The sequence below is a fragment of the Mesoplodon mirus genome (assembly GCF_964341445.2).
Source record: "Mesoplodon mirus genome assembly, chromosome: 8".
Lineage (NCBI taxonomy): Eukaryota > Metazoa > Chordata > Mammalia > Artiodactyla > Ziphiidae > Mesoplodon > Mesoplodon mirus.
The window spans coordinates 108,268,201-108,285,916 of NC_138984.1; the positions used below are offsets into that span (position 1 = coordinate 108,268,201).

Here is a 17,716-nt window from a genome sequence, read left to right on the forward strand (position 1 = left end):
ACAACAGACTATCTCTTGGCTGTGTCATTCCCTAAACCTCATTTAGGGTAAGAGAAAACTTTATGATAAATTGATCATTTTGATAATTGAAAGATCAATTAAAAATACCTATGAGCCCCAAGAAATAAACTGCAACACACTGAAGACAATCAACATTATTATATTATTTTAAAAAAAACTTTAATGTGCTGATTTATATGTGTCAGAATGCTAGAGGATGGTATTGTCTAGTCATTGTGTATCCATTTCTCCCTCTACTCCACTTTCTTCTTTTTCATTGTTCCTTCACCACTCCATCTCTTGTCTTATTACCCTTTTTTCTAGTCCTTTATCATTAACCAAATAGGTATCTGGACTGTTTACAGTCTAGATGCTGTGCTAAGTTTTGGGGATATAGGGACGAGATCTTACAATCTAATGCTGCATTCCAATACAAGCACACACAAATTAATGTAGATGTGGCCAGTAAAGAAAAACAAAACCAATGTATGACGATATTGATTTAGCAGGACATGTTACTGCCCAACATGTGTCATAGCAGTAGAACTTGAAATGGGAAACAAAAATAAAAGCAAAAGTGTAGAAAATGGGATTTCTATCAAAGAGACATGGGATCTAATCCTGGCAGTGCTCTTTGTGAGACTGATGTAGCTGCCAGTTGCAGTATCCTAATCACAGATTCCTGTGGCATTGTAATCAAATTTTCCTAAACAAATCCTATGCTCAACAATGCCTGACCCCTCCTGGATCCTGTTCATTTTCCAGTCCTGGAATTCCAACTTTCTCATTGGTTCTGAGAGCTTTCAGAAATCTATTTAATGAATTCATTTTCAGTTGAAATGAATGTGAATCCATGTCTCTCGCTTACTTCCAGGAATCCTAATTACCAGGTGACACGCGGCAGCTTAACCTTCAAAGCCTCATGGGTAAGAAAGCCCTTCACTGTCAATTATGTTGGGAGCAAGCTAAATTAACCCCTGTTTCTTTCCAGCTTTCATCCATCCCAGGATTAGCAAAAAGCATGGTGCATATGCACTTTATTCTCTGATGCTAAAACAATTTGTATTTTACATTTGTATTGTAACTCCTTGTATTTCAAATGGAGACTCCAAAATTTTAAAAAGAGATTCCATGACTGAGGATTGAGGGAGATTGGAAGCATAATTCTCATAAGCTTATCAATGTGTCTGTGCCTAATGCTTTCCAGTTTATGGGCATGTTGATAAGAAAACAAATTGAAAAATGCAGAAGGTGGAACCAGCCTTGGCTATCTCCCATGCACATTTTACCCACAGCTCTAGACTCTTTATTCCACTTCAGGCAATTTCAAGGCATCCCTGGGTACAAATGAAAAATACAGGCCGTTTTTTTCAATACAAGAATATCCAAACATTTTCTGCTGTATCCTTCCCAAATACTGGATATCAGTAAAATAATAATAAAAAATCCAACTTATTAATGAAATGTCTTATGCCTAGAATTAATTTGCTTATTCTAGTTAATATTCTTATAAAGTTAAATTTAATTGAGCTAATGATCAACTGAGGATGAGAGTCATTTAAATTCAAGCATAACTTGAAATGCAGGACAAAAAGCACTTGAAATACTTCCTTGTTGTCTCCTTCTTCTTTTTCTCCATGTGAGAGTCTACAGAAATGATTATTCCTTGTGCTTCAGTTATCTGTCTGCTACAATGGGGTATAACTAAACCCTATCTCTGATGTATGTGTAACTGTAACACAATATACCCTAATAACTTTTTATTTTGTGGGTGAAAGAATGTAAGAGGATGTTTGAAAGAGCCATTTCTGATTTTTAGTAATTCATGTTTGGTGTTTGCAGTAGTTTATTCACTGCTTCACTCTCTTCAGTTCTCCTCACTTGCATCCATCCAATAAAATGACAAAACAGACCCTTTCTGTCATGTCATTATGCTTCCAGGGACAAGATAAGCTTTTTTTTTTTTTAAGAGACTTAAAACTAGTTAGAAGATAGTCTAAGTTTTCAAAGGAAAAGTGATTTTCGAAAATATTCAATTTGGATAACATAAAGAGAAGTAAAAGAAATCAGTGAACAATCTTAAGTGAGGAGCCAAACTTGGCTATGTTCATGCCTATGTTCTTGTTTAGTTCTGGGACATAAAGTGTAATTATCAGGATAATTTTGACTGGATAAACGTTTGAGGATCAATTTTTAATATAATTACCTTCATTCTACTTTTCATACTATAGTACATTAGATGCAGATATCTACACTTTGAGAAAGTTCGCTTTATGCCACTTCACTTTTACTAAAGACCTATTACATTAGTTCCTATTTTTGTTAACCGAAAGAAATCCAAAGAGGACTTTTGTTTTAACAAAACACAGCAAAAAGCTCAAGTAGCATTCAGCCTTTGTTTTGCAGCAAGGGCATTACAAAGGCAGTGCACACTGTGATCAGTGAGAGTAGCACCACCAAGCTCCTTCCCCGGGAACTACACGTAGCATGTGAGAAACAAGCCACCATAGCTCTAAGCGGTCTGTGAGCATCTGTGCTTTATCTCGGTTTATTTTGTGAATCCATTATAAAGATGTGTCCTCTGGTAACTGCTTCTTCATTTATGCCAATTTGGATCCTAAATAGGAGTTTCATAAGAACACTCTACTTTCGGATAGTAGGGGAAGCTTGTAGTGACCAAAATCTTTTAACATTCATCTTCAATAACAGCAACTTTTTTCTAACAAGTAGAATTGAAGATTCATGCCACGGTCATTTGTTTTTTACTTGGCTATAAATATGTAATTCTTTTACGTCCTTCATTCCTTCTCAAACTTTTATTTCTCTTTTAACCATTAAAACAATATAATAACATCAAATATTTTTTAAAGATTAAATTACCTATTATACTGCTACTCTAAACAAGGAGTTATTTTTTACTTCAGTATATCTCCTTGATACCTTTGTCCCTGGTGAGGTTTCATATTGTAGCACAGGTGAAATCTCATTTTATATGACCATTGCTGATATACAGTTCATACATATGTGCGTGTGTGTGTATTTTGTCATCTTTTTCTCTATTTTGGAAGTTTCTGATGTGCTTTACTTTCTATATGCTGTGTTAAAAGCAATCAAGTTTGTTCTTTAGACTTTGTTTTGTTATTCATAATAATTTTTAAAATTTATTTTATTTAAAATATAAGACATGCTCAAGAAAAAATATTAAATTAAATAATATGAAAAATCTCTCTCAAACGCCAGCTCTCTCCCAGGGGACAACTACTCTTAATGTCTTGTGAATTCTGTAAATATTTAAATTTTATATATATATATATATATATATATATATACCCACACACACACACACACACATATATATAGTTGTTTTGCTTATTTAAACAATGAGAGCATACTGATTAATTATATTGACTTTTATTAGTGGATGGAATTGCATATCTGCACATGTAGAAGAATCATACTAATTTTAATGGCTTTTTAATATTTTATTATTTTAGGCACCTTAATATATTTTATTAGTCTCATAATGATGACTTAAATTGTTTCTATTCTTTTATTCTGCTTTTTAAATTGTAAATAACATTCAAGTGTATTTTCTTTTTATGTGTTTGGATCTATGTGCAATATATCCACAGGATAAATTCTATATTTAGAATTGCTAGATATATAGAATTATATTTCTTATTGGATATATTCGTAGCCCAATAAGAATGTGTGTGTGTAGTTTATGTTTATTTTTGATTTCTAATTTAATACCTTTGTGGTCCAAAAACATATTCTGTTTGATTCCCATTCTTCTATACTTATTGAGGCTTGTTTTATGACCCAGTGCGAGCACTTAAAAATGCCCTGTATTCTGTAATTTTGGGGTATAGTGTTCTGTAAATGTCAATTATGTCATGTTGATTGATTGTGTTGATCAAATCTTTTATATCCTCACTGATTTTCTGTATAGTTGTTCTATCTTTAACCGGAAGACAAGTGTTGACATTACCAGCTAAAATTGTCAATTTGTCTATTTCTCTGAGTTTCTGAAATCTACTAAGGTATATATTTGCTTTCAATCTTTTCCTGGCTCTGGAGAATTATTACTTCAAGTTTCTTAGAGACTATAGTTTAGGCTGTGGTCGATTCAAAATATCATAAAATATAGAGATTCTTTTCACATGTTCAGTTTCTTTGTTGTTCTTAAGAAGGAGAGCAAGGGGAGAGCTCCTCTGCCACAGCATGTAAGGGATGCCTGGAGTTATTTCTGACATGAGGAATCTTGACATTAATGCAGAGTACAGTTTCTCTCAGAGAGTTCTCTTCATGCCGTTTACTAAAAAACAGTAAATCACTAGAATACTGAACTTTTCCTAATTGGAATCTTTATACCTCAGGGGTTGTGTAGCATGGGTCACATCTTACAATAAACACTACTATAATCTTATTTTTAAAGTTTTTATTTAGACCGTTGAAGGACTATGACTTGACAGCACTGTAGGATAACCCTGTATGGTTAAAAGTAAGAATAACAGATATGCAAAAGCTTAGCTGCAATGAAACAGAAAGAGTCTAATATTTAGAAACCTTCACTGATCATCATCTATGTTGTTACTCCATTCAAATGGTGTGCTTAGCAGGAACTGTCCAAAGTATTCAGTACATTGGATTATGTATGATCCAGATTTATAGTTTAAAAATGTGCAATCCTAGAATCTCTCTGGCTCTTACTCCACAATATATTATTTAATTCAATGTTAGGAACAGCATGAGACAAGAAGTGCTGCAGAAATTGCTATTTATGTTGGAAAACAAACAAATAGGGAAAAAGATATGGCTGTTGCATTTACCTCATTATTACTAAATAACTCAAAATTGCTTAAATATAAGTTAAGGGCAATATAGGGAGTTTTATTACAGTGAGTTTTTATGGTGATTCTTTCTAGTACAAGTCTGCTAACACATTTTATATTTCTAGTTTGCTTTATTATCTTTTCACATTTGGAAATAATAGTAACATAGTTTTCTGTTATTAAATGTATAAACAGGGGCTTCCCTGGTGGCGCAGTGGTTGAGAATCTGCCTGCCGATGCAGGGGACGCGGGTTCGTGCCCCGGTCTGGGAGGATCCCACATGCCGCGGAGCGGCTGGGCCCGTGAGCCATGGCCACTGAGCCTGCACGTCCGGAGCCTGTGCTCCGCAATGGGAGAGGCCGCAACAGTGAGAGGCCCGCATACCGCAAAAATAAAAAAAAAAGTATAAACAAAAGAATTAAAGCATGTGATTGCATACAAGTCTACTCTATTTCTTTTCATGTTGAGAGCTTCCTTATAGTCAGAGGGATGCCTTTAAATAAAGGTCCAAATCTTGCACCAGTATATAACTCCAAAACTCAACTTGCTGGTTACTTCCTCTAGGAAACTGCTCCATTACCTCAGAGAGGATTCCCCCTGCAAGGTGAGGTCCATGTTGTAGGTGTTCCCAAAGGTGAGTATTCTCACCTTTAAGTCTATTTTCTGTGAATTCCTGGAATAGACATTGTGCCTTTTATACCCGTAATAAGTAACAAGTTCATAAGACCTAGTTAGAAGTTCTATAAAATTTTATATTTCATGCTGGATTAAACCAAATGAAGCACTTTAAATCAGGATAAAGACTACCACCTCCCCCCAGAAGAGATAAGTACATTTCTGACATTCCATCATTAAAACTGGTACTTTATATGACAGTACTGGTTTCCATTTGATTTTTCTAAATGTTGAATAAAACATTACAAACATAGCATAGGAAAAAGGCATTCTCAAGTAGCATACAGTGAATTGATTTTCTTTTCTTGCTTTTTAATTATTAATATTATTATTATTACTAGATAAAAGCTTGGCAATATTTCTAATCACTCTCTAGATCTAAATCTAGGTCAGGGCTGGCCTCACTTAGAAACTGTCAGCAACTAAGTATCTTTCATTTGCATATGCTGGCACAGGTTACAACATCTTCTCTAAGCAGCTTCTCTTTTATCATTTTCAATGGAAAACCCATGCCTGTTAACTCCATAGTTCAATATACAGTTATACATGCCATCAGAATTACAGAATTTGAGCTCCTGCATTCAGAGAGTTTGTTTACAGTCCAAGGCAATCATCAAAGTCAACACATACTTATCAAGTGACTTCTGATAAGGCCTGTGCAAAGCCTTTAAAAGCAATACGAGTATAGCTAACAGTATGCAAGTTGCTCTATTTTCTCCTTACATTGAAATAAGCAACACTTAATTGGAGAGAAATAATCTGAAATGTGTGCTTATAAAGGATAGTAATTTCATTTTCCATTTCTTTTGGAAATTTGAATTTGGTAGAAAAGTCATACATATGCTGTTTAAATAATTACAAGACACTAAGATTTATATTGCACAGCAAGGCAAATTAATTTTCTTTTAAATTGTACACTGTAATTGCATATTTTTTCTTTACACATGTACACTCATACTCTTACCATATTTTACTTATATGAGAATGTATTTCCTGTCACATTTGCCTACATGATATACTAATGTAAATATACACCTGAATACAATGCAAATGTATCAGTCAAAATGGTTGAGATATTTTAAGGGTATTTTTGTTAAATCCAAACATAGTTATCCTATTATGGTTCATCAGTTATCCCCAGTCAAAATATTGATTATAGAAAACATATTAGCTTCTTGATATTGATTTTCCTGATTCGAAACTTGAAGTGACACCCATTAGACCTTAGGTGCATCTAATACTAGAATATAGTAAGAAGGATTGCTTTTATTATTTCCTGGAACTAAAAATGCAATCATTAGATTTTGCCCAGGGTAAAATGAAAAAGTAACCTTGTTTTCATTTATCACCACTAATGAAAATAAATGGAGTATTAAAAAAGGTGCAAATTCATTTATACGAGAAAAGGTCATCATGACAAACACTTGAGGATGTTATGGTATAAATTTTCTGGCAGTTTTCCTGCACCAATGTACTACCTAGGAATGAGCACCACACCACACACACCACAGTGAAGAACTGACTTGAAATAGACCTTGACTCTCAATGGCTGCTCTTCTTTATTTACTTCTATGTCACCTCTGGTATGTTGGTAGGCTAGGACTCTAAGCCCCAGACTTTCGTTCCAAATGTACATGACACCAGCAGCAGGGAGTGAATGTGTGTGCATATGACTATGTGTGTGTGTAGTGTGTGTATGAGTATGCACATGTATATCTTATATTTGTAAATGCTTATCATGTATTTCTTGAATACATATTAATGGCAATTAAAATGATTACTTTTGTACTGGGGAAAAACATACTTAATGGCACATGAAGCAAAATCATATTGATTTTTAGTAGGGGACATGAGATTTCAGCAACATGTTTGAAAAATGCTACCTTAAACATCTGCTTTTAAACGAAGAAGGGTTAAAGTCACCCTGGAAAAGTCAATAAAATTGTTCAAATATTTATATTAATTAATGAAATTAATTAATTAGTTAAATTTTCATTAAATCTTAATGAAAACTTAAGCAGTTACACCAAAGAAATTGAAGCTCTCCTAGAGGCAATGAACCATTGTTAATCACTTTTAAGATTTTAATACAACTTTAAGGTAAATCTTTAGTAAGTAAAAATGTAGGTGATAGGAAAGTTTGATAATTTTTAGTTGTATTTGGAGAATTACCTAAACATTACGTTCTTCAAAAATACAGATAATAAAATGTAGAAAAGTGATTTCTCTAAACACCTAAATTGTGATAAATTAAGTAACACACTGGATATTTTTAAAGCTTTATGCCATTGGAAGAATGGGTATGGTGATTTTATTTTATCCTGAATAGACTACAAAAATACTAGCAATATCAAAGAAGGAGTCTACCTTATGTTAAGTGTTCTTATCACACAAAAAATTAAAGAGGGCGGTAAAAATCTTTTGGAGGTGATGGATTTGTTTATGCCATTGCAGGTGCTGATGGTTTCATGGGTGTATACTTATTTTCATCTCAAGTTTTATACATTAAATATGTACAGTTCTTTGTATGTATTCAATGAAAGTACAGCCTTTTGTATGTGTCAATCTTTTATTTGTACTCAATAAAGTGGTTTAAATAAATTACGAGTCTAAAATGAGATTATTTTCAAAAATATGTAAAAATATACATATAATATATGCATAATTTAATTTACTTGAATAAGTATTTATAAGAAAATTTTTATTGTTGGACTGCAAACAAATTTTAGATCTCAGTTTAAAACTTGATGTGTTCATCTCTTAAATATATTGTTATTTATCAAATCAGTTCTAGATTATACTAATGGCCTCTAAACCTAGCTCTCTGACTTTAGACTCAGTTACCTACACTCTATTTTAAACTTTCCTGCCAGACCTGTCTTTTCAGGAATGATTTCTTTTCATATTATGCCATCCTTAAAACCTTCTTTGGCATCCCATTATCCATGGAAACAACAGTTAGCCTTTCATTAATTTCTTATTAAATCTACATTTTGCCTTGTGCTAAGATGAATTTTATGAAGAAGGAAGGGGGAGGAAGATGAGGGGAAGACAGAGGCAGGGAGAGAGAAAGAGAGAAAAGGAGACAGAGAGAAAGAGAGAGAGAGGAGAAGGACATTTAGCATATTCTTTCTTCTGTCTGCTCTGGAAAAGACTACAGGTCAGTGGTGGAAGACAGCAATGTAAATAAATAATATAAAATACTGTAAAAATTTGAAATAAAATAGAACAATATTAGAATCTTGAGAAGTAAGCAATTCACTTAGATGTAGAAATGCTGGGGAAAAATTACCAGAGAAGAGGAGGGAAAGTATTTGACAAAGAGTTCTGACGAAAAGAAAACGATGGGTATAGAAAGGGAAATCACTCGGAGCACAGAGCAGCCCCGTGTCACCCTCTGGAAATTACAGAGTTTGGTTCAGGTAGAAAAACATCTGTGCTGTGTTCTGTGATGAAGTGTCAGGAGTCAGATGATGTGACACCTTAGTCATATCTTGTGTGTCACATCAATGACATTGTGTGTCATCTCAGTGGCATTTCATAACCTTGTGGGGGCTGCTAAGGATCTGCACTGTTAACCATATCTTTGCAGGTGTGAATTAGAATGTCTAGCAATTGAAGGAGGGACGTTAGAAAATAAGCTGCAAAAATTTTTAGGGGAAAGATGATGAAATTCTGAATTAATTATGTTATTACATGAAAGGTCAAGTGGGAATCAAATTAATAGCTATCATTTATTGAGTGCTTACTATGCTGTGATGGCTAATTTTATGTGTAAATTTGGCTGAGTTATGGTGCCTGACTGTTTGGTCAAATACTAGTCTGGCTGTGAAAGCAGTTTGCAGATATGATTAACATTTACAATCAGTTCATTTTAAGTAAGGAATAATGTGGTTGGTCTTTATCCAATGAGTTGAAGGCCTCAGGACTGCAGCTCAAGACTGTGATATTAAATCTTATCAGAGTTTCCTGCCAGCCGGACTGCGCCCATAATTGTTTGAGGCAGGTTCTCAATCTCTCTCTCTCTGAATACTCATATACATATATAGCTATATACATTATTAATACTGTTTACTGGAAAATCTTGACTTGTGCACATTACCTATCTCATTTAAACCTCAAGCAAAACTGGGAGTAGTTATGACTTTCTTTCATTTTTAAAATGAGCAAGTTTAAGCTTAAAGCTTTCAACCTTCCATAAGTCACAAAACAAAAAACAGAATCTGAGCTTGAATTGAGTTTTTTCTGATTCTAGAGAGTGTATTTTAATCAGTGAAATGTTTTTTCCTTCTTATGCTCAGACTTCATCTGATTTTCAGAAGCTTTCAATTCTTACGGTAAAATTATAGATAAGGTATATTTAACTTTTATATATGAATTTATGTGAATTCATATAATTACATGACTTTTCAAATGTTCTACAATGAGTGATTTTAACTTTTATAAGATGAAGTTATTTTGGAAAGAAAAAGGCTACGCCCTCTTAAACCAGAATTCTTTTCAATTGAATGACTAACATATTTCTTCCTGCTTCAGTATCCACCATTTCTTTTTATAAAACATTTGCTACAGCTGAAGTGGTCTACTCACTGCCTTCTCTAAATAATACATGCTGTATTATGTCAGGTTTTTTTCCCACAAATTTGGCCACAACCAAACTGTTTTCCCCTACACCTAGTGTTACTAAAAAATTCTCCATCCTTTGAATTCTAACTCAGACCCTCTTTATCTATAAATTAGGCCCAATCTCTTACCTTTCTTCTCTATAGCCAGGGATTTATTTTACAGCAAATAAAATTAGGGAGTGAGAATTAAGGATGAAAAAATCAATTGTTCTTAGTTTATAAACACTACAGGACTCATTAACTTAATGCAAAACTAAAGTATTGCAGTGGCTCATCTCTGGTATAATCATATCGCTGACTTTTGCTGATGGCTTCAAATAGTGACAAAGTCTGCCATATTCACATGAAATGGACCATTAGCCATTTGCAGAGATATGCCCTTTAATTATATTGAATTTATGTTTACTTGCACAAAAAATAACCTCAAGAAGAATGGAACTTATCCCCAAATTTTCCCAAATGACTTTGGAAAATGCCATTATAAAGAACTTAGGCTTATTTCTCAAAAAAAACTAGTAAAACACCAAAATTCCTGAAGAAGTTAAAATTCAAGTGACACATTTTTTTAATCTTTTTAAAATAGTAAAAATTAACACCTCTAAAATACTATATGCTAGATACTTTTCAAAATGCTTTGTATTTATACATTAAATACCAGAATAGCATTATTAGTAAAGCACTGTTATTGTCACCATTTTAAAGATAAGAAAACTAAGGCATGTAGAGATTAAGTAATAGTCTCAAAATCAACAGCTAGTAAGTAATGGATGGGGATTCAATCACCTGCAAAATGACCCCTGATTTTTGTAAATTTTTAGTATTTTTATGGTTTTCTCAAATACATTAAAGAATAAGGAATCAATAACAAATAGGAATCATTAAAGAAAATGCATACAACTAATACTACTTCCTTTAGGGTATAAAATTTATTTTGGCACAGGTGTAGGTTGCTCTCAGGCTTGGAGAAAAAGAGTCATTTAAAACTAATCAAAGTTTTACACATTTTTCCTAAGGACTCTACAGTGACACGAACATGAAGTTATTTTGGGTTTCTGTGTTCTAACATTCTGTGCGTTTAGAATTTGCCTCTGGCCTAATGGACCAGCTCTCTTGTTGAAAGCAGCAGAGTGAAGCAGTAAGACTACAGCGCCTGCCCACTTCCTGGTGCCCACTCACCACTGTCCATCAATACACTGATCCTTGACTTCTCTGAATCAGACCTGCATCTTCATATCTAGCATATCTTATGCAGCTTCTGCGGCCACGCTTCAGGAATATCATAATGGAATGGATCTAGAGACAGCCCTATATAGGTATATTAAACACATTGTTTTAAATGTCTAAAATAGACACAGGATAAATGCAGACATACTGTCTATAATCTATGGTATTTGAACCATTGCAATATTTTTTCATTTTAAATTACTGGCTTGTTTTCTTCATAATAATTTAATCAATTATTCAACCATTTAGTGTGGATAAGGCAGTGAATAAACTGTGCTATACAGGATTTCTTTATAAAATGTAACCATAAAGATGCTCAAGAAGCTTCAGGTCTAATGTCTGACAACTTTGTATATGTTTCTCTCAATGTTATTGGTAAACCTTTAAGGTTTAAATAATCCCAGTTAAATATAGAATATAATATTTAGAAGTATATCGAATGTAATATGAGGGAGGTCAAAAAGCACAGTGAAATGCTTTCATTTTACTACTGATGAAAATGAGGTGCCGAGAGGAAAAATGATTTGGCCAAAGTCACATAACCAACCACTGGCCGAGACTCTATCTCAGGTATATTCACGTCCAGAATATTTCAGGGTCCAGAAGTTTTTTAATGAAGAGATGCATTGTTTAGTTATAGTACATTATTCCACAGCCTTATTGTCATGTGAAATATCTGTTTCACCAATTAGCTTAAGAAAGTATTTCTTAGATTTATAAAAATGGAATAAAACTAATAATATGCACTTTGTTAAGGAAAATATTTATATTTCCTAAATTATCGTAATGAAATGATGGTCATGGGAAATTAAAAAACATACCTCAACCCACTCAGCTGTTACTGAAGCAGCAATTCTAAGTAAATACAAGCAAACAAACAAAACTAGAGGATTCTAACTTCTGTTAAAGGTTAGGGTGAGGGTTGGTTGATCAGAATTATTACAGACAAATAAGATGAACATATTGATAAGAATATGAAGAATTTCAATTTACTAAAAGACGTATTTAACATTTATCCTCCCTCATTCTTAAAAGCATAGTTCAAATTATATAATGTAAAACCTACAGAACACTAAAGAAAAAGACCATATATCCACCATCACTACTAAGGAGTTAAAGTCTTATGTACTTTAACTTATTTAACTTTAACTTATGTATTATGTAAAACATAATTATGTATTAAGATAGACCGAATAGGCACATATAAAACACTGTACCTATTGCAGGGAAAACATTTATAAAAGTTTATATTAAACCATTAATCAAGTCTTATCATTTTCTAAGTGACTATTACAAAGATCTGTTTTTGAACTTTACAAATTAGTTTCAAAATCAATGTCACATTTTTGTAAATTTAAAAACAAACATCAAAATAATGCACCTGAAATAAGAATATGCAATAATTTTTTAAAATATTCTAACTAAATACTATTTAAAAATATTACTATCAAATTGTTGGATGAAGATTAAGCAACATTTAGAGAAAATTCTATAGTCTTCCATGTTTTATTGGAAAAGAAAAAGAGAACACTAATATTATACTAGAAAGGATCAAATAAATTTAAAATTTGGCTTTTTGAGAAGACAAATGTGAAATTTATAAATATCAACCAAAGTTGATCATGAAAATAAAATACTTATAAATAATATTAGGAAACAAGAAAAAATACAGCAACACATGCTGAGATGAAAAGAACACTAAGAAGTTATAAAAATATTACACTAAAAATTTGAAAATTTAGGTGAAATGGACTTTTAGAAATGCATAAATTACCAAAACTTATTCAAAAATAAATCTAAACCTTACTGTTACAATCATAATAGAATACATTTTTTAAAATCTTCCCACAAAAAAAGAAACTACCTCACCATAACTAGGCACATTCATAGGGTAACTAGTGCAAGAAGAATTTAATAAATTAGAAAGCAGAAAACTTGGAATAGAAGAAGGAATAATGTCATTATTAACAAATAATAGTCTGGAAAAACTAGGTGTTCATGAGGAAATGGGACAAAGGGGATTCTCACATTGTTGCTAGTAAGCATATAAACACACAAACAATTTAGAAATCAGTTTGGCCATGTGAAGTACTTTTGAGCATGCTCAAGCCATACAAGCAAGCAATACCACTTCCTGAGCAATTTTCCCTTAAAGTCTATATCCAGGCACCCATGAGATACAAGAATATCATGAAGCTCAAACTGCTTTTACACATCAATCATTCTCTTTTTGAGTTTGTGATAATTCCAAAATATATGAGAAAAAAGTCTTAAGAGAACATTGTCAAGTGTAGACTTCTGTCTTAAATTTTTGCCATGAACAGTGCTTTAAGAATAAATAAAACATTGTGTAACAGAAATTTTACAGAACTAGGCCTTAGTATTCTTGGATCTCTTCTGGGTTTCATTATTACCTAGCAGTTTAATCACACATTATAAACTTTTTTCTTTTTAATTAATTGATAACATTATACTGGTATTATCTGATATATTCTTAAATTAAAATACTAGATAAAAGATATTAAGGTAAATTAAAATCATCCAGTATAATAGGACAATTTTTACGAGTGGCTTCTGTAAGCATTTTCCATAGGGCCCTGGCTGACAGTACTCAGTGCATACCAATGCCTGTGCTTACCAGTTGCTGTCCTTGGACGCCCCAGGCCGCGTACTGCAAGATGGAGTCCTCTACTTCTGGAGGATTTAACTCCCAAACTTCCCTTGAAAAAAGGTAAATATTTTTACGTGAACAAATTGACACCTACACCAACAATTTAGTTGGACAGTTCTCATGGAAACCAGAAAACCAAAGAACTTACCTAGTGTGTATATTGTAAATCACATATGAAGCAGTATACGAATAATGAAAAATCTGGAAAAAAAAAAGAAGCATTATGGACCCTAGTTTGGAATAAAGGTTCCATCTTAATGGGTATATATGTTTTTGATAAAATCCAGGAAATCTAAAATTGGTTTTAGAGAGAATTCAAAATGTGATATATTCTAGTTCTGGAGTTTATTACCCTTTCTGAGCCTTACTGTAATAACCTCCTAATCCTTCTTTCTACCATCAATCCCATTCCTTATTCAATCCACTCTATATTTAAAATGATTCTGAATATTTTGCCAACTTGTTTAAAATATTCAGTGATTCCTCACTGCCTATAAAATAAAGTTCAAACCACTTCAATGATATCAAGGGTTTTGGTATTTTGGGTCCTACACGTTTTCCCACCCTTATCATCCACTACTTCCTTTCACCTAGTCTATACTTCAATTACCTTAAACAAATTTCTTCTGTATATCCTGAGTATCCTGAGTATCTCTCTCTCTCTCTCTCTTTTTCTTTTTTTTTAGGACATCCTACACTCACTCAGGTGAAAATTGCCCCTCCTTCCATTATAGCCTCTGCATAGCCTTCAGTAGAAATCTGTCTCACAGTTTACTTTCAACTCTTAGGACAATTCTCACCCTGTAATGTAAGCTAGATAAATATTTTAAGTACTTGTTTCTTTTTCCCACTAAAATGTTGTCAGGTCCAGGTGTGTATTACCTTTGCATCCTCCACATTACCTTATATGGTGTCATGTTTGCATGCAACATGCAATCAATATTTGTTGAGTAATGATTCTGATCGGGAAAAACTCTTGCAGCTTAAAGTGTTTGTGGAGACAAAATGGGGAAACACCCCAATCGCTTCATAGAAATAGTTGAAAATTATATGTTAAATAGTTGGTTGCAAGTATGTATCTTCAAGAGACTTTAGTGCCATCTTATAAAGAGCCTTGTTTCTTTTTAAAGGGCATCTTCCCAAGGATCACAGCATCCATGATGGAGTGACATTAAGGAACATAGTGGGTGATGCAAAGATATCCCTATATTTTGGTTCTTACTAATTAAAGATGGTGGAATAGTAGAATACAGAGGAATGAGGAAAATTGCAAACGACGGGTTAGGGAAAGAGATGATAAGTATGTGACATTTCAATGAAATTCTTTTGCTCTAAGCTATGTGGATCTAGTGAAGAAAATTTTTTCCATCTAGCTATATTTAGTTATTATTTGCAAGATTTACAGAACTTATGTTGATACTTCCATTTATCAGCATGCAATTATAAAAGTTTCTTTTATTCCTGTAGTGGATGTACGTTGCACAAATATCATACTGTCAATTGAAACTCCCTAGAAGTCAAATTGTTACTTCTCACTGCAATAACTTTAATTAAACATAATTGGCCACATATTCTGTAAAGCAATACTAGTGTTCTCTCTTTGCATTGGAATTACAATCCTTCCCCCATTTGTTATAATATTGTGTTTTACAATGAAGCTTTATTCCCCCATTTCTTTTGGAATAACTATTAAATCTGAGATTGCCTTCACTATAGAGTCATAGAAGTGAAAATAACTTTTCCTGGTGTCTATTTTGGCTTTCATATTGTGTTCTATAAAATTCCATATTTGACTACAAATTTTAAATCTTGAATTTACTACTATAGCTGACAAAGAGGTGAGAAATGTGACCACCTCTATAAACATTTTTTTTCAACTCAGAAAGTTCTGCTGCCAAAGCAAACTGCCAAGTGAGCACTTGGTCTTCAAAGCAGACAAATGTGTCAATGATATTATGGGTAAAAAGAAACTATTCATCCCATCTGTTAATCACCTAACACACTGTACCTGAAGTCTAGGCTCACATCCATCTTGAGAGTTCCTGTGCACAACTCTTTTAGTCAAAGCAAGCCAAAATAACCACTGAGACAAAACTGGATGGATATAACCATTGAATTTTGGTCTCTATCATATTTATATAATATAGAATTATAGAGGTTGCTGGCTCTTCTCAATGTATGAATCCAAAGAACTTAGACGGTCTCCCAATGAGGGGATTTAGAGAGAGGGATATATAAATCCACTTTCTGCTTTGTAGTTCTTAGCCTAATACAGCATTTGTTTCTCTCAGCTGGTATGCTGAGATGGAAGATCACAATAAAGAATTTAACCTCACAGATACAGAGAACAAACTAGTGGTTGCCAGAGGGAGGAGGGTCAGAGATGAACAAAACAGGTGAAAGGGATTAAGAGGTACAAACTACCAGTTATAAAATAAGTCACAGGGATGTAATGTACAGCACAGGGAATATAGTTAATAATATTGTATGTGCATAAACTATAAAAATATTGAATCACTATGTTGTATACCCGAAACTAATATAATATTGCAAGTCAACTATACTTTAATTTAAAAAAAGTTAATCCTGCCTAACCTGCAAACACATAGCAAACAAGTTGCAGAGATTTAGCCTCAACTATAGGTTCCCTACAAAGCCATCAGCTTGCCATTTACAGGTAATTAGAACCTAGCCCTTTTTTCTTAGCTTAGAACTCTTTCCACTAAATCCACTGTCCCTTGGTGTGTGTGTGTGTGTGTGTGTGTGTAAGTGTGTGTACTCCCAGAAGATCTCAAATACTTTGTAATTTTTCATAATTAAAATTGCATTGTATGTCCACCACGGAATATAAAGAGTATAAGGTAGGAGAGATTTTCAACAGGGTTAGAGGTAGACATTTCTTTATGTTTGTTTGCACAGTGTTGCAGATTTTGAAAGGGGGAGTTTTCAAGGAGAATTAGACTTAGCTTTACTGAACATCTGTATTGAGGCACATTGGGCTAAATTCAGTCTGTGTTAATCTGCATCTCTCGCTTTCCTTCCTTGTATAGCATTTCTATTCTTTTTAAACACTCCTCATTTCCTTTTATCCTATGTTCCCCTTCTACATTGGCTAGGTAGGTCTTGTTTTACGATGAGAGGATAAAATTGGAGTCCCTAATGTTAGAAACAGTCTTTTTCCTATAATGATTGGCTGTTGCAGAATGAGAGCCGAACTGAACATTTGATGAGATCCTTGGGGACAAAGACATTTCACAGTCAAAAATTACATATTCATCCCATCTCTGCAAATGATGTTCCACTGCTTGTTACAGAGCATGAATAGTTATGGCAAAGGTAGTGGGTGTGGGACAAAATTGAGATATACTATGTCAAAACGTGATCGGTGCTTACTCCTGGAAGCTGGACTTCAGATGACATTCAGTCTCATGATGCCAAAATGTATTGGGAGGTACAGAAGGCATCATAAGATCCTGCAAACCAATCTGATCTCCACCACCTCTACCTTACTTTAGGGCACTATAAGAGGCTGATTACGAAATATTAATCACCATGAGTGGTATAACTGATTATCATTATTTGCTACAGTTATGCTCTATAAGTCATCGTAAACACTGAAATAGCAAACACTGAATGATTGCTCCTGGGAGAAATGTAGGGTTAGGTTCCTGGGGGTCTCTGGTTAC

The 17,716-nt window shown here is 33.4% G+C and overlaps 1 protein-coding gene across 5 annotated transcripts in view; it reads right to left on the minus strand.

The window, feature by feature from the left end:
* Positions 1-17,716, minus strand: part of DPP10 (dipeptidyl peptidase like 10) — a gene marked incomplete at both ends in the record, with an annotated part of 1,314,496 nt that overhangs the window by 129,709 nt on the left and 1,167,071 nt on the right. For all 5 annotated transcript variants that reach the window (XM_082631553.1, XM_082631552.1, XM_082631551.1 and 2 more), the window contains 2 exons: positions 13,998-14,079; positions 14,179-14,231. In XM_082631553.1, coding sequence (XP_082487679.1) covers positions 13,998-14,079; positions 14,179-14,231 — 135 coding nt within the window. The remainder of the gene's footprint in view (positions 1-13,997; positions 14,080-14,178; positions 14,232-17,716) is intronic.